At 41.2% G+C, this 22,416-nt stretch overlaps 1 protein-coding gene across 5 annotated transcripts in view; it reads right to left on the bottom strand.

Moving 5' to 3' along the window:
• Nucleotides 1-8,437: 8,437 nt before the first annotated feature.
• The window catches only part of MIB2 (MIB E3 ubiquitin protein ligase 2), a 156,136-nt gene continuing 142,157 nt past the window's right edge, over nucleotides 8,438-22,416 (bottom strand). For all 5 annotated transcript variants that reach the window (XM_040325820.1, XM_040325819.1, XM_040325823.1 and 2 more), the window contains 3 exons: nucleotides 20,704-20,888; nucleotides 17,594-17,659; nucleotides 8,438-9,371 (listed from right to left, as the gene is read on the bottom strand). In XM_040325820.1, coding sequence (XP_040181754.1) covers nucleotides 9,130-9,371; nucleotides 17,594-17,659; nucleotides 20,704-20,888 — 493 coding nt within the window. In that variant the 3' untranslated portion in view covers nucleotides 8,438-9,129. The remainder of the gene's footprint in view (nucleotides 9,372-17,593; nucleotides 17,660-20,703; nucleotides 20,889-22,416) is intronic.

Raw genomic sequence — 22,416 nt, 5'->3', positions numbered from 1 at the left:
AACGAGCATGCGCTCATCACATTCGATGCGTTGCCACCATCTTGCTGCACCCTACCTATGCCTAGGAAGCTACCGCGCATGCGTCAAAGTCATTTCGAGCATGTGCGGGTTTACATGGCGACACGTAAGTATACACACTCTCGGGTTTCTCGGCAGGAAAACACTGCTGAGAATCATGACGAGAAGATAGAAAACATGTTCTCTCTTTTTTTTCCGTCAAGATTTTAAGCAGTTTTCTTGACGAGAAACCTGAAAGCCTCATACACACGCTCAGTATACTCGGCAAGAAAGCTCTGCCAGCAGTTTTCTTGCTGGTTCTTGCCGAGTAAACCGAGTGTGTGTACGAGGCTTTACACTTTTGAAGGCCCTGGAGCACCAGGACAATGGAAACGCCCCAAAAATTACCCCCCCACCCACCCACCCACCATCAGAATACAGCCCTGCAAGCTGATTAAAGCAACATTTTACAACAAGTCCATTCAAAAACAGTTAGTCCTTAGAGCAACTGCCCTTGAATGGGAATAGCCATAGATGGATCCAAATTTGTCCAGTCCCTGGTGAACCGGTCAAATTTCAATCCATTATAGACAGATTTAGTGTTGCCAGCTTGCAATAAGTGCTGTTACTGGCAGGATCTTCTGTTAGGAAATTTTGCAACAATTTTCTTTGGCATCAACATATACAGTAATGGCAAACATACTGAAAAATTTGGGTATATGTGTTTAATATGACTTTTTTGGTGTGTTTTTTTTTTAAATATATGGAATGGCTACTGGGTTAGTGTTCCTCTGCATAACGGGGTGATGGACAGTCTGAGGGATTCAGCTACCATAGTCTTAGTTGCCAAAGGGTTCACCTTGATCACAACCTGTGAACCATTCCACTATGCCTCATTTAAATAGGTGCTGACCCCTTCCTGCTGCCTTTCAAGACTCCCTTCGCTGATTCTTAACCCCTTCAGGACCAGAGTCCTTGTCAGGGTTTGGAGGTTCCCTCCCAAAACTCTTCAAACCTCAAATTCCAGGTCCCTAATAGGAAATTACCAATTCAGAGAATACTGACAATCATTTCTCTATTTACAACCGGACTACCCCAAAAGCCCTCACTCTACATGGGTGAGAACCCCTGAGTACTCAACCAAGTCTTCAAACTGGCCTCCCTAAAGGGACACCAACCCAAATATCGGGGAAATATACCTGCTGTTCAGGATACACTCCCAGTGTCCTGTACACCAGTTACAGAACTATTTTTAGGTAATGGTTTAAGTTATTCTTGCAATTATTAATACTAGTATATGATAGTGCCTATTACAACTTGAACCACATTTTCAAAACTTTGCAATTATGATGATCCAGAAGGTCACAGGTGGCGCTGTACTGCCAAGGCACCTGTAGACTTTATTTAAATTTTTTACCTTTTAATAATCCAGGGAAAATTTGGGAAGACTGACAGCTGAACTTTTTCAGCAGAAAGTAGCTAGACCGAGGGAACCTTCTCCTATGTCTGTCTGTAAGTAGACACGGTGAGGGGCAGTCAAGTGCATTTGGCCCAATAGCCAGTCCTACAGTCCAATGTTGGTAACCTGCAATTTTCTTGAAGATGAAAGTTTTGGCATGGACAGAAGGTTTGACATTGTGAGGTTTCTCTAGAAATTCCTCCCTGCATTTTTCTTTTTTTTTTCTTTAGATAACCGATCCAACATTCTTACACTGTTTAGGGGGAAGGAAGGAGGATGGGATGTGGAAAGCCTCAGTCATTCCTTTTGAGAAATACAATCTCTTCTGCTACAGTCTGTGCAAAACTGATTGTTTGTTAAAGGGCAACTTTGAAGCAAGAAAAAAAATTGCTATGGTTTGCTGGGTTATCTGTAGTTTAAAATAGAAAACTAAAAAAAAGAGAGTCCATAGTCCCGTTTTTTATATATTTATTTAAAATCATTAGATGTGTTTTTTTGGCAAATTCTTTACGGCAAAGTTTCACTGCAAGAGGCAACAAACCGCCAATGCTTGCCTTGTTTGCACTTAAGTGCTACAGTTATCTTTAAAATAGCCTAGTACTTCTGGGTATTTCCAGGTACATAAGGAGAGCACAAGGAGGAGCTCCCGAGTAGAGTGATGCATATTATCAGGGACAGTGCAGAGGTAGAAAAGGCAACCACCTTGGTCACTGTGCTGCAGGGGGCATAGCTAAGGTAGGATCCTCTCCTTCCTCTGCATAACCCAGCTGTGTTCTGCACTATGCAGAACTGAGCGCTCAAACTGGCTTATCAGTCCTACAGATAACAGGAGCTTGTGGGTCTCCCTGTATAATCAGTGCTCTGATGATTACACAGGGAAATCTGCATTCTCCCAGTGTAATCTGCAGTACTGAGCCAACCATTTTAACTTCTCTGCATTTGTAGGCAGGTGCAGTTTATTTTCTCCACTGCAGGTGGCGCTTATCCGTACAGTCAGTGCAGGAGTTGGAGGAAGTCAAGAGCAGCCTTAATTCTCTATTATCTCCTTGATCAGAGTGGCAGCATCCGATAGGATGCTGGCATCTTGGCGGCCATCATGAGTTAGGCAGAGACTATTTAAAACCCTGGCTCAGGGTTTGGTGCTCATTTCGCATGTGGATAGAGTAGGGGCAGTTCTTAGCATCAGAGAGAGGTTCCAGATGAGTAGAGAAAGGGCAGGGACACACCATCCTTCCTGAAAGCCTTCCCACTTGGGTACTTACTGGCCAGACTGCATTCCAAAATAGTACAGCGTATACAATTGCAACTCAAGTCATATTGTAATTGAATGTTATTAAAAATTACCTTTCCAATCTGCAGCTCTGTTATTTTATGAAGATGCAATGCAATATGGCTACCTGTACACAGAATGTGTACAGAACGTCCAGCAGAAACGTAATTTCCTGCTTGTGTGATTGACTCACCAATTTTCCCAGAAGCCTGCCCTACGATACAAGTCAGATTTCAGGCCTCCCCTGCAACAAAAAATTAATTTTTGGTTAGATACTCCCAATAGGAAATCACATCTAAATGTGGATGCAGGTCCAGCAGCTTTCCTGCAGGTGCAGCAGCTGATTGATAATTATTAAACCACTCCCATTAGACTCACTTTCCCACATGGATACAAACACACAGGGATATCTTCAGAATAACAAAAGGTAGGCATCTGGAACAGTCTGACCATCCTCATGGAATAGGTGGAAGGGGCAGGTAGAGCTGGAAAAAAAAATTCTACTTTCCTGCACATAAAGCCTTGTCCTCTTTCAAGTGCATGGTGATGAATATAGGTGCTTCCACTGCACCTCTGTAACCCCACGGACATCCTGATTATTACTCAAATGTGCATTGGCTCCCCTACAGGGGGTTATTGTGTCTGTGCTATTTCTGTGAGCTCCTAGTCAATGCACACACTGCCGGGGACCCCACATCTCTCGTTTATTGTGTAGTACCAGTTTTATTAAGAAGCCATAGGAATCAACATTTCTACTTCATGCACAAAGGATTGCAGCCACAGTTATTTGTACAACCCCCTTCAGGAGTGTTTCACAAACAGTGTGCAGGGGTCAGGATTGTATAATGTAACGTGCACAGGGGTCAGGAGTGTGTAATGTAAAGTGAGCAGGGGTCAGGTGTGTGTAGCGCACAGTATGGTGGAACCAGAGGTGTGAAAAATACAGTGAGCAGAAACCATGAGTGTGTAACTTACAGAGTGCAAGGATCTGGAGTAAAAGTAACACACAGGAGTATGTAACATGAGTAGTGCAGGCATCAGGAGTATATACACCTTAGTGCACAGTGCCCCCCCCCCCATGCTTCATTTCACCCCCTTTGTTCATATAACAGCAGTACCCCCTAAAGCGCATTTCCACAACAAACACACAGATGCAAACAGCTCAGACACACACTAGTATACAACACTCTCATTCAATCCTGCTGGATGCAGGGCGGGTTGACAGCACGGCGTGGATAGAGGTTGGGAGGCGAAGCATGTCAGGTCTCAGGAGGTAGAGCAGTTACAGTCATCTACACAGTTTATACTGCCCTGGGGCAAGCTGTATAGACTGCTGTGGGGAGCAGCAAATATACTGATAACCAGGACAGTTTCTCCTGCATGTGATGCCACATGGTCCCCCCTTACTACATCAAAACCCTGTGCCTAGAGAAGCCACCCTTTTTGCGCCCCTTCCCCTTGCCTTGTTCTAGCCCAGGTTGGAAAGTCTGGATTTCTGACCAAACAACTAGCTGTTCTTTTTCTACTCTTCTCATGGTTGTCAATTTCCTTCAAATGATTATTCAAATTACAATTATGAAGGAGCCCAGGACTTTTTTTGGTTGTTCTTTTGTAGCTGCCCTCTCCTACACTGCAACTCAACTGCCAGTGCTTCCTCCCGGTTTTACTCCTTTTACATTTCTCCTATTTTTACAGCTGTTATTTTGTATCCATGACATCATACCTCAAATGCAAACCAGGCTTATACTTTTCTATTCTATTGATTTGATGTATTTTCTCTACAAAAATAAATGAATTTGAAATGCACCTTGTGCGTTCTGCTTATTGAAGATGATGGACATTTTCTGTTCTTAACCTGAGAAGTGTTCATCACAGCTCAGTGAAGTTTCCTCTTTCTTGAGGAATTTTTTTTAGGGTAACTCTATATTCCTTACTCTTCAGCAAAAGTTTGATACTAATTTTAACTTGTGGAATTTGAGTCCCACAATGTTATCCAAATGCAGATTGCGGTGTATTTTTATTTATTTTTAGTCCCTTTTAGTTACTGCCTAACCCTTTTTTACATAGGGATTGTTGATCTGTCTATCTTCTTCTGTTTTAGGGTTCTGTGGTGATACTTTGAAAGTCTTCTTCCGTTTTTATTATTGTCTTTAGAATGCATTTCCTCTTTCTGATGTCAAGTTCAGAGATATCCCACTTAGAACCTAAAATTGTAAAATAAGTGCTGGGCCTAAAAATCATTCAAACTTAAATCATCACATTTCCTGGAGTCTGGAAGCAGTCCATCTGAGTTCCAGGAGTAGCTTAATACGGCTATAGGCTTTGATTTATTTATTTTTTATGCTTGTCAGTACTTTGACTATTTTAATAAAATGTTAATACAATTTTAATATATGGTTTTGCACTATGGATTCCTTGGCTTTCTTTTTATGGCTATTGTAGTGCCAGGGTATTTAACAGAGACCTGAATAGAAGGACGATTGCATTGTACCACAGAGGATCCTTTATACAAAGGCGGTAATTGGCATCTCTTAATAAGAGGGTCAAATTATTGTGGTAAACGTGTTCACTAAGAATGCGGTGCAGGAATCTTTATTTCACTTTGGATAGTGGACTTGTTTTATGTTAACCCTTTATGAACTGTTTTTTGATTTAATCTCAAACTTGGTGATTTTATGTTTGAATGATTTTTAAGCGCAACACTTATTTTATAATTTTATAATTTTATATATCTGTTGGTGTGCTAGCAGCTATTGATAGCTGTATACTTTGGAGTGCAATTAAACATTTTTTTTTTCATTTATAGTCTTTTATTAAGCTCTTCGGCAAAGCACACATAACAGAAAAAACAGCATTCCTAATAAAAAACACAAACATTCACATGTGTCATTATAATAAAAAACAAAAAGGCACTAAAACCATGTCAAGAACATTGTCACCTTTTCAATCTTTAAAAGTTAACTTTCTAATCACCTGCAGTGCTACTACATAGCGTATTCCCTATAAATATTTGTGAGCACTCCAAACTGATAGCGGGTGTCCAGGTAAAGTAGTGCTTAAGCCAAAAGAGCTTATTTTTAAGCTTTATGCTGAAATAGTGGGTATGGAATGGGCTCTAAGGCCGCATTCACACCGGAGCGTAGCGTTTTCGGTTGTTTTTTCCGGCGTTTTGTCGCGCGTATTCACACAATTGCATACAGCGTTGTCCGAAGTTTTTGAACTTCATTGTTTTTTATTTTAGCCAATAGGAAAAATGATCATCTCTTTCATCACTTGTTGCTATGTTTGTAGATTTTTTTTATCTTCTTCCTGGGTGAATGTTCTATTTCACAGAACAGATTAAAGCGACAAAACGCCCGTTGTCGCGCCAGACACTTGAATCAAGCGTTTCTATGGGAATACAAACCTTCAAAAACGCCCAAATCTGCCCAATTCGCGTGCCAAAAAAGGGTCCAGAACTTGTTTGAGCTTCAGGCGTTTTGGAGTGGAGATGTGAACCATCTTCATAGAGAATAATGTATTTTTTCCCCTCTAGCGTTTTAGAGCTTCAGGCTACAAAACGCTCAAGTGTGAATGCAGCCTAAGAAGGAAGAGGGCAGAGAGAAAAGGGGGGACAGAGAGAGAGAGAGAAAAAAAAGGAAGGACTGAGGAAGGGACAGAGACTGGCCTCCACCAAAAAACTGGAGCCATTAAATATCTGATCTTTAGACTCATAGTCCCGTAATAACACATTTCCCTGCATTTCATGGCTGCTGTCAAACATGTCATTAATCTTGTTTACCACAGCTATCCATTGACCAATCAAGGTTGGATCAGCACTGCATTTTCTCTTATAACCAATTATAGAACTTAAAATAGACCAAAAAATTGTTCTTTGGACATTTTTTCTAATTGTCTACCTAGTTAACCTGCTTTTTGCAGGTTATTTTGTTCCACCTAAAAAAAATTGTGGATGCTTACTTCTGATTGGCTCCTTTTTTTTTTTTTAATCTAACCTTCTTGCAGGCACTGATTTCCTATATCTTGATTCCACATTGTAAGATCTCTAAATGGATATTTCTCAGCTAGACTGCATTTGGACATCCCAATTATCTCTAATTTTCTATTTCTGTGTCCCTCAATGGAGGATAAAAGAATACATTTTGCCCCAAGGCATGATGTTCATGCGGTGGGCTAGCTTAAAGTAGAGTTCCAGTTACCCCCCCCCCCCCTTCCCAAACATTTTTTTTAAAGACTACTCTGTAATTGTCAAAACCTGTAAATGAAAATTTTTAACATGTCAAATTTATTGTCCGGTTCCATTTTGGCTGTGGGCATCTGAAGCCCTCCTGTGTTAATTTTCTGGACTACTGTGCATGTGCAGTAATGCCTCAGTCTTACTGACTGGTTGCTATAGCAATGTCGGCTTCGGCCTGTTGTAGCGGGTGCTGTCAAGCCCCATCCCCCACCAGTAAAGTGACAGGGCCAGTGGGCTGCAGCTCAGCACCATTCAGGCAGCAAGCGATGTGACGGGGGGAGGAGAATGTCAGAATGTTTCCCCCCGATCGCCCCCCTCCTCTTCTGTCATCGGAGAAGAGAAAGCGGCTCTCTCATCCATTTGCGTCATCTGCAAATAACGTGAGATTTCGGCAGTAGGCAATTTGCAAGGACTCCTGGGATACATGGCGCCACCATCCCAGGGACCCTGGCAAAACGCCTAGGCGAGGAAGGGCGGAAGTCAAGGAGAAATAAAAGAAAAACTGTATTTCTAGGCAGAAAATATTTAATAAAAATGCCAATGTGAAAAGAATGAGCCAAGGAGATGGAATATAGAGAAAGTTCAGAAAATGGGTGTAACTCTGCTTTAATATTTTTATTACCCCAGTGTTCATACCTCCTAAAGGTAGCAATATACCCATTATCTATGATTCCTGTCCTTTACTGGTCTTCAAAAAAAAAAAAAAAAAAGAGGCTTTTAAGGACAATACAAAAATCTAATTTATAAACCGATAATATATACAACAAATTATGCCTTTTTCATTTTCTGGCTATGGTATCTGGCACATAAGACTAAGGCACACTTTTTTCAACTGCCCCTGAACTCATTCCATGTTATCTTATGTGTACATGTACACAGGTTCGTTTACTGACGTTTTATTAAAGGCAAAAAAAAATAGTTAAGACGCTAAACGCGGCAACCCGCGTTTCGTTTATAGGCGTTTTTGGTTATTTAAAAAAAATATATCTTTTTTGAAACGCTTCTAAATGCAAACGCAGAAAAACGACGTTAAACGCAGCATGTAATTGCAGCAAAACAGACATTTTAAACGTGGGTTACTATCTGTCAAGTTAAATCGTTCAGGAGAGGTTGTAAAAACGTCCCGTGTACACAAAGCCTAAATGTACAGAACAAAATTGCAGCTGAAATTACTTATATTTTTGGAGTTTAATCCTTAACTTACCTGTCAGATGCTACATTTATTTGCGATAACTGTACTTTAGAACACCGTTTACATTTCAGGGATGGTAACCTTACAAATAATACAAGACCTTGTCTCCTAAGAATAAGAAACTACAAAGTTTGTAATATTAACAAGCCAGATTTTATTTTGGTTTTATACACATTTTCATACATTGTACACAAAAAAAAAAAATGAGCCATCTTTTATTTTGCTACTCAGCCCTGTCACCTGACAGTTCATGGTGTGGTTTTCACAATAATGAGACCTAAATATAATTAAATAATTTATTTCCTTTTTGAAGATATTTCATTTACTGCCTACTGGTATGAGTCCTAAGTAACTTAATGATTGGCAGAATCTAACATGACAGTCCATACTTTTTTTTTTTTATTGTTTTTCTTGCAAATGACATCCTTTGTAAACTGGAACGAGCCACCCCTGTCAGTTATGGATTCTTGTTTCTCGAACATTAGTCACAGATCAATTTTACAGTTTGACATTCCTTGGCCAACAATGGGTGTCTACCTATTGTTATTGCTGTGATGCTACATCTCACGGTCAAGTATGATGAAAATATATGCAACATAGTTTGTTGTTGGAAGGCTATGATTTGGGTTCATTGTAGAGAAACGTACAAAAAGAAAACCGGGAATGGGCTGACATGGCAAAGTTGAACGGGTAATGTTGTAGGCTTTTTCTGTCCCTCTGAAAAATGTGGTTTCAGGAAGACTGCATTATATTAGCCCTTCCAGTGTAGATATTGATAGATATTGTTTTTTTTTTTTAGTGTTTAGAACACACACAGCAGCCACGTTTTCATCTTGAGCAGAGTTGGACCTCTCTCTTGTCTCCAAACACCTTGTCTTGAGAGGGTCAACCCTATCATGCTTTGCTCAGGCGTATATAGTGTCCTTAGGGTATACAGCGGTGCCCAACACTGCAGTCACACCAACAAGTCTGTTTCAAACAAATATCTGTATTCGTTCCCGGATAGCTTGCCTACAGATAGGGCATGAATTGAGGGATGTACTGCATTCTGTGCAGGAACCATGGCCACACTGAAACACAAGCTTGATGTGACTGTCGATGCAGATAGGACAGGTGATCCGTTCCTCCATCTGACGATATCTGTTCTGAAGCTCTTCCATCATCTTTCGCGTGTCTGAAGCTTCTTGGCTGGGAATGCCATCCACCTCTGTGCTGTCTGAAAAACAGTTCACAAAACAAAATCAGTATCTGCAATTTGGGTCTCTGCTTTTTTTTTAGCTCTGGAAGTCGCTGGTTTAAATGTTGAACGTTATCTTGAGAATTTGTAATTTTCCGTTGATATTAGAGGTAAAATGTACAAGCCTGCATACTCCTACTGTGGTAGTTATTCTATATTCCACCTAAATATTCAAGTTATATTTTGAAGGATAAATCTGCAAGAATAGAAACGCCTTAAGGCGGTTAGGTGCAAAAAGCTAGGATCTCTGGCAAAGAGCTGAATACATGACTTTAATCTGTCCAGAATAGGTTTCAGATTTGTTACAAAGCACTGTTGAATTGAAAGACGCTAATACCGCGTACACACGATCAGTCCATCCGATTAGAACGGACCGTTGTCATAGGTTAACCGATAAAGCTGCCTGATGGTCCGTCGTGCCTACACACCATCAGTTAAAAAACCGATCGTGTCAGAACGCGGTGATGTAAAACACAACGATGTGCTGAAAAAAACGAAGTTCTATGCTTCCAAGCATGCGTCGACTTGATTCTGAGCATGCATGGATTTTTAACCGATGGACGTGCCTACTAATGATCATTTTTTTTCCCCATCGGTTAGGAAGCCATAGGTTAATTTTAAAGCAAGTTGGCTTTTTTTTTAACCTAAGGTTAAATAACCTATGGGGCCTACACACGATCGGTTTGGACCGATGAAAACGGTGTGTGTACGAGGCCTTACTCTCTTGGAGATCCAGTTGAAAGATATCTACTCTTTAATTCCCAGTCTGGCCATTGTGAAGGCACTCAATCGCCCTCTTGAATTATTTATATCCCAAAGTATACCTGTATTGATAAAAACATGTAGGCTGGAATTGCTAACCGCCTTGTGAAATTGGTAGTTAATTGGCTGTTTCTGGTTTCAAAACATTCAGTAACTGAGCTGCAATAAGCATTCAGAAAAGGTGTATTGTATACATGTGGGTCAGCAACAAGTACTGAAACCATTCGATCAGCACAGAAGTCAGACAACTGGTAGTATGAAAGAAGAGGCCAGCAAATACAGCATACATGTTCCCTTATTGATATGCTGTAATCTGTGTACACATAATAAATACTGTGAGGATTTGATTTGTTTATAGTCAACGCACGAGCAGAACATTCAGCTATGAGTAAACACTGAAGTTAGTGTGAAACGCGTCAGCTGTCCTAGGTTCCGTTGCTGTGACTTGTAGTGCCTGTTTCCAGTTTTTTACATTAAAGTTACGTTGGATTGGAGTGCGGCTGTCCTGATCATCTTTTGTTCTTATTTGCCATGTTCATTGCTAGCACCCTCAGTTTCCGAGAAGAAGATTGCACCCAACAAGACCTGCCTGGAGCGGCAATCTCTGTCTCTTTACGAGCAGAACATTCTTGGAAGAAGTGATCAGACAGATTGGGGAACCATTATGGGACCCAAAAAGTGGGTGCCATAAGTTGGCTGTAACAAACCTCCCACAAGGCTATCAGCCTGTCATACACTCCAGCCGGATATCACGGATACTTCAGCTGGATGAACCCATCTATGGCTCAGTAACAGTCTGCAGGAACCCTGTGCAAAAGTCCCTACAGGGCAATCAGCCAAAAGCATTACTGGCCATTTGTAAGAAGGGGTCCAGTACTGCTGGTAAGCAGGCATTTGTACTATTTTCGTGGCAGTGTCTCTGGTGGTCAGCTGCACATGGAATTATGAACTGACTGTGTGTGAGTCTGGCTGGGATTTAAGTGTGCTAATGTGACAAAGTTTTATCTTTAACCCTAAATAAGAAAATATTGTGTTGCGCTGATAATCAAGTAAAAAATTGCATACATATATATATATACACACCATATACATAAATAAGAACCCCCTACACCTCAAATCAGGGAGGTATATGTGCAAAAGATAAACAAAAACCACTCAAAAACTATAATGTGAAAAAATTCAAATAGAACCAGCAAAAATAGTTCATGGAAAAAACACAGTTCAGTACATAGGCTAATAGGAGACAGGTGTGAGATCCACAGTCCTTTGGTGTGCAGCTGTCATTATAGCAAAAAAATAAATAAAAAAAAAATATAAAACCTTTTCCTTCTGGACTCCCCGATTAACACAGGATATCAGCCGCTCATAAGGAGAAAAGAAAGATATATGGTGCAAATAACGTAATAAAATGGGAAATGAACCCTGCAATACAATGATTGCACTCACGGAACCTCGATGGTAAAAAGGCTCAACTGCAATCAGTCATTGAACGCCGCTCAGTGCTACGATCTCCTCAGAAGGACGGATTCGACCGTCGATCGCGTCACTCGGCTTCTCCCCCACGCGTATCGTCAATAGCCACTTGACTTATTCATGGGTTCTGAATGAATAAGTCAAGTGGCTATTGACGATACGCGTGGGGGAGAAGCCGAGTGACGCGATCGACGGTCGAATCCGTCCTTCTGAGGAGATCGTAGCACTGAGCGGCGTTCAATGACTGATTGCAGTTGAGCCTTTTTACCATCGAGGTTCCGTGAGTGCAATCATTGTATTGCAGGGTTCATTTCCCATTTTATTACGTTATTTGCACCATATATCTTTCTTTTCTCCTTATGAGCGGCTGATATCCTGTGTTAATCGGGGAGTCCAGAAGGAAAAGGTTTTATATTTTTTTTTTTTTTTTGCTATAATGACAGCTGCACACCAAAGGACTGTGGATCTCACACCTGTCTCCTATTAGCCTATGTACTGAACTGTGTTTTTTCCATGAACTATTTTTGCTGGTTCTATTTGAATTTTTTCACATTATAGTTTTTGAGTGGTTTTTGTTTATCTTTTGCACATATACCTCCCTGATTTGAGGTGTAGGGGGTTCTTATTTATGTATATGGTGTGTATATATATATATGTATGCAATTTTTTACTTGATTATCAGCGCAACACAATATTTTCTTATTTATTCACTTTGGTTTTGTGCACCTCACGTGTCTGCAGCTTATCTTTAGTATTTTATATGGTTTTAGTAATAGCGCTGTAGTACCTTTTTACATATTATCTTTAACCCTGTTCTTCCTCACCGTCAGATGATCGCGGGTATCCCCGCGGCGATCCAGTCCGCGGGACCCGTGGGTGCCATGCTGTCGACGTATATAGTCGTGCGCTGGTCGGCAAGCAGTTAAACAAAATCTCCTTAAAATTGAGCTGATGATATTCCCTCCTGCCTGTGCCCCCCTCCATGACTTTTCCATCAAAATCAATAATGCAACCTTAAATCCCTCCTCTCACACCAATGATACTAGGTGTAATCCTAGACCATGACCTATCCTTTCAGTCACAAATCCAAAAGTTGTCAAATGCTTGTAGACCTCACCTCCGTAACATCTCTAAAATTCACCGCTTTTAAACTAATGAAACCACCAAGCTACTCATTCACTCACTTGTTATTTCTCGCCTTGACTATTGCAACTCCTCCTCGTAGGCCTACCTCTGCATAGGCTATCCCCTCTTTAGTCTATCATGAATGCTGCTGCCAGACTCCTCTACTTTACCAACTGTCTCTGCCACTCCTCTCCGCCAATCCCCACACTGGCTGTGTTAACAGTCCTCAACATTGTCCATTTCTTTGTGCTTCTTCAACAGAGCCTGAACAGCACATCTTGAAACCCTAGTCTGCTTTGAAATCTTTCCCTAGGAGAGACATTGCTGATGCAGCATAACTCCCTCATGTCTTGTTGCTTTGCTCCGTATTGCTATGGTGTATGATCTGTGTCAAACCTGGGTTGCTGTGTTGGGGTCCTCCACCTAGGGAGACCAGACTTTGTCAAATTTAGTCAGGCAGACTTTGCTGTTATAAGTGGCCTTGTAGAATGATAGGGCAGATATTATAAAAGATTTCGGGACCACCAATGAATCACAATCACTTTCCTGGCATAGAATAATAAGCTTAGTAGTGTTCTAGTGGCTTTTCTGTGGGCCAAGACTTAGTAAACAGATATCCAGGTAAAGAGGTATCTGGATATTAGGGACACGTAGAATTTCTTGCATAAATATGGGACCAATAACTGCATTTTTCTGCACAGGGCCAGAGGATGAGAGTAAAATCGGCATTAGGATCACTGCATCACCAACGCACTGCTGGTTGATCGGCAGAAAATGTAACCAGTCTCTCCTGAGTAAGGTAGCAGAGGTAAAATGTTGTTAAATTGTATGTCCTTGGTGGAGATCAATTGCTGGAACAGATAATCCCACACAGCCTCCCAATCGTTATCAAGACTAGGGACATCTCATGACCACGTTTTTTTTTTTTTTACGTTTTTCTACATTTATGTAATCCCTGCAAGATGGGCTGTTGCAAGGCCTTGTATAAAGTAGAGTGGGCCTTGGGCAAGGGCTCAACTCGCATGAGAGATTCCATACTAGATGTGAATAGGGTGATGTTGGGTCAAATGAAATTGAGAAGCACCTGCAGGAAACAGTTGAAGATAATGAAAACAAAATACCAGCAAGGTGGAGAATATTTAGATTGTAACACCATGGGATTGATTTACTAAAGGCAAATAATTTGTGCACTGCAAGTGCAGCTGCTCTAGATCTGAGGGGTACATGCAAGGAAACAGCATTTTTGCTTGCACATGATTGGATGATAGAAATCAGCAGAGCTTCCCCTCAGACCTAGCACAACTGCACTTGTAGTGCAAAGTATATTTGCCTTTAGTAAATCAACCTCCATGATGGCATTTTGTTATCAACAAACAAGTCCCTTTAATGCCTATATTGCTGGTTACAGCAACTGAAAAAAATTAGAGAGATTCAGATTGTTCCAGAAGTGTATATTTGGAGACCGTCGGCCAAAATCAGCAGCTGAGAGTACCTTATACCTATTCCAAGCTTTAATAGTCACTCTCATGGTTACAGGTAAAGGGTATGGGGCACGGAAGCCCCTGGAAATGAGAGATTGTAGTGCCTCATATGGACCTAAAATAGCTGCCTCTACCTCTCTCTTCAAAACACTCCTCCTCATGCCTCTAATTAAATAAATTGGGGGGTCCAATTTGCAAAATGTGGTCATTTTGTAGGTGTTTCTCCTGTCCTGGCACTTCAGGGCCTTGAGAAATGTGATAGGTAGGAGAGCAAATGCATTTTCACATGGTCTAAATTATATAAACGTATTTGTTTTTCTACCAAAGAAATGTAGCAGAATACATTTTGTAGAGACAGATTATTGAAGTTTATTTTAATTTTTTTTCATTATACAGTACAATTTCCTCAGTTTAGGCCGATACGTATTCTACATATTTTTGGTAAAAAAAATTGCAATAAACCGTTATTATTTGGTTTGCGCAAAAGTTATAGCATTTACAAAATAGGGGATAGTTTTATGGCATTTTTATTAATATATTTTTTTTTTACTAGTAATGGCGGTGATCAGCGTTTTTTTTTTTTTTTTGTGACGGCGACATTATGGCAGACACATCGGACACTTTTGGGACCATTGTAATTTTCACAGCAAAAAGTGCTATAAAAATGCACTGATTACTGTGAAAATGACAATGGCAGTAAAGGGGTTAAGTGTGTCCTATTGTGTGTTTCTTACTGTAGGGGGGCGTGGCTGGACGTGTGAAGTCACTGATCGTCGTTCTCTATGACAGGGAACAGACGATCAATGACAAGCCACAGAGAAAAACGGGGAAGGTTTGTTTACACTCACCTCTCCCCGTTCTTCAGCTCCTGTGACCCGATTGCGGGACACCGGGTCCCGCGTGCGTGGTCACGGAGCTTCGGACCGAGTCGCGAGTGCACCGTGCGCGACCCACGGCTGGGCACTTAAAGGGCAACGTACCTGTACGTGCTTGTGCCCAGCCGTGCCATTCTGCCGACGTATATCGGCATTAGGCGGTCCTCAAGTGGTTAAATACCACCAAAGGAAAGCTCCATCTGTTTAAAAAAAACAGTGATTGTCAGTCAAAGCATTACGGTGCTGAAAACTGTGTCCTGGACTGGAAGAGGGTTTAAGATGCCAGTCTTCAAGTGGTTAAAAACTGTGAATGTCAAAAAGTGCCTGAAATTGGGTTATACGATTTTAAGAACAGAGTTAGACAGTTGTAAAGCGGTAGATCAGAAGCAGCACTTTATAAACATATTATGCTGCTAATGAGGTATGCAAGGACATGTGCTGTTTATTTTTTCCCTCATGTAAGCTTGAAGGTCTGTCTACCCCCCCAAAAAAACATTACTATTTCCCTGTATCTTTCATTTCTACAACCCCTGTCTGTATTACCAAACATATGACAGCATGGTAAGCTGCTGACAGACAGCCACACTATTTAAAAGGCAAAGTTCATCCAAAAGCAGTTTTTCCATTACGAGTTGCATCAATGTTTAGCTGCTGGGGTTTGGAGGTCATTCAATCAGAGCTGCTAGCTCTCTCCAACAATCTCCCCACCTACAGTGAAATTCTGGAAACCCATCTACACATGAATTAAAGTGTACCTGCTTCGTATCCCCTTACCAACAATGCAAGTCTTCCAATTGGCTAGAAAAGACCAGGGCATTTATTTAGGGAGGTAGGGTGTAGCCAAGGTTCAGCCTCTAAAAAAGGAACTACCAAGCACCAAAAATTCAGCTTTGGCAGATGGACAGTCATTGATTGTATGCTTATCTTGGTGTACTCTTATTATATCCCCTTAAATTACTTTATATCACTACAAGATAGATCCTAGCACAAGAGAGAAACTCAGCTCTACCGCTATATAGTATAGTTGGTGTGTAGAGTAATCGGTGCTCTAGCTAATTAAGCTCACAAGTGATCCCTAGAAAGTACAGGCCGGCAACTCGACAGCTTCTCCATCGAAAATATTTATTGACGCATTACAGCAGTAACATCATCCAAAAAACTGACGCGTTTTGGACTTGGGCCTTCATCAAAGCCCTGCACTAAGAACTACTAGGAGTTGTCTGTCAGGGACAAAGTCCTGTGACCAAAACTACCACCACCTTTATGTTATGTCACAATGGTCATTACACAGTATTACTTTATCTTCATGGATACCTAAACATTAAGTTAGCTTGACTATGGTTCTCCTAGATTGTAAGCTCTAGCGAGCAGGGCCCTCTGATTCCTCTTGTACCAAATTGTAATGTAACTGTAATGTCTTCCTTCATTTTGTTAAGCGCTGCGCAAATGCACTATATAAATCCTGTATAATAATAATCTTCATCAATACCTAAACATTAAATAAGCTTGTCTGGACAGCTGCACTCTGAAAAAAACTTTCGGTGGCCTTTTATTGGTAAAAAAACTTTAAACACCACACATCACAGCAAAAATAGGGGATGCAGCTGATGCGTTTCACACTATTGATTAGTGCTTAGTCATAGCTTATGACTAAAGCACTAACCAATAATTTGAGTCATAAGCTATGACTAAGCACTAATCAATAGTGTGAAACGCGTCAGCTGCATCCCCTATTTTTGCGGAGTGCGGCTGTCCAGACATTCTTTCTAATTTTGCTTTGTGCATTTCCGGCACCTGGGCTTTTCTGAGAGGACACGGATTGTTTCCATACACCCATCTGGAGCGGTAACTTAATTTCTCTATTAAATAAGCTTGACTATGGTTCTAACCCTTCCCACACAGTCCAAAATATAAAAACATTTGTTTTACTTCTACTTTACAGCAGCATTAAACCCAAAAGCAAACATTTATTATATTGCAGCTTACCAATTTATAGATGTGATTGCTCCATTTGTTTCCTTTTTTAGTTTTTTTTTTATTGTATATTGTTTTTCAAAAACAAGCTCCCCAGCGTAATGCATCAGTTTACATGGATAAAACAAACCACTCAACACTGGCAGGGGTGATTAAAATGATCGGCTTTTATTTATTCGTGCAAAACCTTCTCCCAAAAGGAAACCATGGTTTGCTGTAACTGATGTGGGCCCTGAAGTTTGGCTTCAATTTGCTAGTGTATCTAAATCTGCTATTACATTCAACAGTGCCCCTCACCTCAGACTGACAATGCTGCTGTGTGCTGTGCTCATTGATTGAGAATTGTGTTTTACTAATACTAGAGTTGTGTTACTGGCCAGCTCACCAGGTGAAAACAGAGGGAAAAGTAAGCTGCAATGTAGAACATGTTTTGGCTTTAATAAGTAAGAGCCTCCATTTTCAGAAAACTCATTCACATATACGGTCACATGTCCCAGTGCTATGTACTCACCTTGCCTAAGCTTTTTGGTGATTGTCACCTGGCATTTTATGCATTTCTTCATTCTTCTGGAACATTCTGAGAAAACAAAAAGAATACATCATGCTGGTAACTGGTGCCACCTTTCTTCACAAGAAAATAGGAATTTTGACATACAGTACAGCACACAGGAATTGATTCTTAGGCAACTGGATGTACCCAAATCAAGGAGGTGGGCAACAAAACTGCAAAACTGCAGCAACAGCGTGACTGGACATCTTTAATGCAGGGTTTGACAAATTTGCTTGGAATCTAGGAGCCAGCTAAAAAAGTTAGGAGCCAGAAAACGCGCCCCGTCCCCGACGAGCTCACACGCAGAAGGGAACACATACGTGAGTAGCGCCCGCATATGTAAACGGTATTCAAACCACACATGTGAGGTATCGCTGCGATCGTTAGAGCGAGAGCAATAATTCTAGTTCTAGACCTCCTCTGTAACTCAAAACATGCAACCTGTAGAATTTTTTAAACGTCGCCTATGGAGATTTTAAAGGGTAAAAGTTTGTCGGCATTCCACGAGCGGATGCAATTTTGAAGCGTGACATGTTGGGTATCAATTTACTCGGCGTAACATTATCTTTCATAATATAAAAAAAAAATTGGGCTAACTTTACTGTTCTCTTATTTTTTAATTAAAAAAAGTGTATTTTTTCCCCAAAAAAAGTGCGCTTGCAAGACCGCTGCGCAAATACGGCGTGACAGAAAGTATTGCAACGATCGCCATTTTATTCTCTAGGGTGTTAGAATAAAAAATATATATATAATATATTTTATATATATCATATATTTTAAGGTTTGGGGGTTCTAATTAGAGGGAAGGATATGGCAGTGAAAACAGTGAACAATTACACATTAGAACTGGTTTTACTTGTAATTCCAACGGCCACCACCAGATGGCGCCAGGTCACAGAAGGAAGTTTGGAACTTCACAAGGCCGCGGCCTCAATTACCGGCCGTCGCGGGCCCGCTGCGATCGCGAGGTGGGGGTGCACGGAGACACAGGATCTTGTGCCTCCGTGCGCCCCCACCTCCCCCGCCACGCGATCGCAGCGGGCCCGGGTCTGGGTGCCACAACCCATGGACCATCGCCCTGGACCTAGATAGCACTCTGAGGCTCAGCCACTCGTTGCACTATATATCAAGGTGAGCACCAAACACAAGATTCACTATCTGAAGCAAACATTACAGGCCAGCGCCGCTGTTGTGAATTCTGGGTACAGATTCCAAGATCTACATTCATGATAACCAATCTGGAAACTGCTAGTGAGCCATAAGGGGATAAGCAGTCAGATCTTGATCCTAAAAGTGTCAGTCGAAAATAAGGAAACCCGGTGAAGCGCACGTAAAAATAAAAAAGTCTTCTCTGACAAGGGGTACATCACCTAAAGATGTTAGCAAAAAACTGTAGCCTCGCTGAGTGACACAGGTCACTTCCCCACTTTCTCTGTGATCTCCATACTGCTAATGAAACTGGACCATCATGGAGTGGGTGGGGTTTATATGGCTACACTGTGGGCCAGTGTCCAGCAAAACTTTTGCTAGTGTCTAATCACCTGAAAACAGCGGCCCCATAACCCATGGTGTAAGAATCAACACCTATGTCTTGTACTGCACGTTAAAATATTAATTTACAATAATTTAAGGTCTGTCAACCTTGTCATAATTCAGCTGTGTTCATTCATAGGCTTTTTACAGTGCCCTCTATGGTTGACACTACACTGTCCACAATGAAAACCATGGTACTAAAATAGTGGGGTTTCCAGTATTGGGGTGGATCCCTGCTGTGATGTAGAGGTTGGATGTTGGGTGTAAGGTTACTACAAATCCAAGTGGGCCCATAGCAATTTTTATTACACTTCCTCTCCTGTAAAAGCAATGTCCATGGTGGTGGGTAAGAGTCAAATAACTACTCTATTAGAGAACTACCCTGCAGACTTAGCATGTTCTCCAGAAAAAGCTTCATATGCAGTGAATATAGAGGACACCAAAGGAGATTTGTACATTACAGAAGGAAAAAAATAAATTCACAACAGGACAACTTTTAAGGTTGGTTAGAATTGTATGCTCTCTAGTTAAAGGGTTGCTTTAACAAACCAGGTCACATGTCCTTAAGACAATGCATGACACCAGGTCCTTCCTGACAGCCTTTGCTGTGAAACAAAACACTTACCTGTAAAGATCCACAGGTGAGCAAAGCACTCTAGACAGTGGTAACATTATCCTCTTCCTATCACCAATGCTTATACGGTTACAGACAACCCCCCCCCCCCCCACAAGCATCATGGCAGGTCACCTAGCCCCTTGTTAGCTATTGGTATAGCTAAGCCTGGAGCACCATCAGTCTATTCTGACTCACTGATAGACGGCCTTTAGTATCATGGGATCAGAGGATACTGGCCTGGGGAGGCAACATCTCACGTTTGTGGGAGGTGGTGGGGAGATTAGATCGCACCACAGAGTATCAGGGAGCTGTCAGTCAGTCGTGGAGAACGTCTAATGCCGCATACAGACGGTAATTTTTTGCGATGGAAAAAAAATGAAGTTTGAAGTGATGAAAAAAAAAACGAAATTTTTGAAACTTCATTTTCAAAAACGATGTAGCATACACACCATCGTTTTGAAAAATGATGAACAAAGTGACGGCACTCTAAAGGGAAAGTTCTATTCGCCTTGAGGCTGCTTTTAGCTGGTTACTTGTTAGTAAAAGACGTTTCGTGCTTTTTTGTCTGTTACAGCGTGATGAATGTGCTTACTCCATTATGAATGGTAGTTTTACCTCCCGTCTCAAAACTTGCTTCTGGGCATGTGCGGGTTTAAAACGTAATTTTTGCCCACACACGATCATTTTTTATGACACAAAAAATGACATTTTAAAAAATTCGAGCATGTTCGAATTTTTTTTTTGTCATTTTTCAGAAGACATAAAATGACATTTTGCCCACACACGATCATTTTAAATGACATTTTTAAAAATGTCATTTTATTTCATCACAAAAAATGACCGTCTGTACGCGGCATTAGAGTCCAAGGCTATCTTCAGTTATGTCACTATACAGAGATCGCTCTATGACCAATGATCTTACCTTCACACACTATGCTGTGATGGCAAGGAAAGAAGCTGATGAGCACTGCAAGCTCTGAGCATACCAGGCACTCGGCAGGACTGGTAGAAGTGGGCAGGCTTAGGTTGGTCATGGTGTTAGGGGTGGTGTGTACCCTGCGAAGGGTGCAGCTGATGGTAGCGGAATCTGACTCAGCTTGTTGCTCCCTGTAATTAAAATAAGAGGCAAAATAGCACGTTATTTGAAATGTCACAACACACTACCCCTAAAAGATGAGCACGAATGTAACACAGCATAAGTAATATGATAACATCTTTGTTTTTCAGGGGAACATATAAAGTTGAAACTACATGAAAGGGAGAAGAAGGCAAAGAAAACATTGCAAATTCATCAAAGAACACTGCAGTATATTATATCCTAGTCATTTTTCCTTGTGTTTTGAATAGTGTGATAAGGTTATAATCTGTCTCAGGTTTTAAACTAGATGCACTCCCAGCCTTAAACATGATGTGCCCTGCCCCAATCCTTCTGTTCCACAGGCCGCATATACGTCATAGTATGACTGAACATACATCCCCTCCAGATTCTATTTAATTAAAACATTGCAAGTTTTGGTGAAGTCCTTTAAACGCTAATACAAAGAAAGTAAAAAATATCATGACGACTATGTATCATTGCAGTGACTTTTTTATGCCCTAAGCATCCTTGTAGTCCTTAGGACTTCGATCAAAGAGACACGTTTTTAGAATTTAAATAGAGAATGGAGGATGGTGCTGATCATTCATCTGGTGTGTGTGTTTCATAAATTCTCTTTGCTTGTCCTGGATTCCATTGTCTGCAGGACAGAAATAAAGGGGAATCTCCTCAACACGGACACCGCAATAAACATGAGATTTACTATTACACTTCACACAGCCACCAATAAACATTATACGCAAGTTCTAAACCTTCCCAAAAACAATCCACTATTTCTGAGGCCTCGTACACACGACAGAGATTCTCGGCAGAATTCGCCGAGAAACTCGGTCAAAACCCGGATTCTGCCGAGAATCTCTGTCGTCTGTACAGTTTTGGCTCGATGGAGCCGCCGAGGAACTCGACGAGAAAATAGAGAACATGTTCTCTATTTTCTCGTTGTCCTCGTTCTTCTATGGGAGAAGCCGGCCCGCCGAGCTCCTCGGCGGCTTCATCCCAAAACTCGACGAGGAACTCGACGTGCCAAGCACGTCGAGTTCCTCTGTCGTGTGTACGGGGCCTTAGTTGTTTGTTTCTTAAAGTGGAGTTCCACCCATAAATATAACATTACAATTAAATTTTTTTTTTAGATGCCTTCAAAGTGTTGTTGCTAGGCAGAATAGTCCATCTTCCCACTTCCTGCACCTAGGTGCTTAAGCTTCCTAACCTACACCGCACAGACTCCTGGGAATGTAGTGGGTGTAACTTTCCAGGAGTCTGTGCACTCCCCAGTCTCGAAGAATCATGTGACTTGAACAGTACAGGTGGTGAAACCTGATCTGAAACCTAATACACTGCTTGTGCAGCACTGAGCATGTGCGAGATCTGCAAGGCTGAAATCCAGGAAGTCATACAGTCTGGCTTCATGATGCCCACACTTAAGATGGAACCCAATCAATTTGTATTTTATAAAGTGTCTAAATGCTGTAACAACCTAACAAAACGGACCTTAGTTTACAGACTAACTTTACTAGAATACATTAAGCTTGTGTATTACAG

The sequence above is a fragment of the Rana temporaria genome, chromosome 10 (assembly GCF_905171775.1).
Source record: "Rana temporaria chromosome 10, aRanTem1.1, whole genome shotgun sequence".
Lineage (NCBI taxonomy): Eukaryota > Metazoa > Chordata > Amphibia > Anura > Ranidae > Rana > Rana temporaria.
Note: the sequence above shows the minus strand (reverse complement) of the source record. Positions and strands in the feature narration are given on the sequence as shown.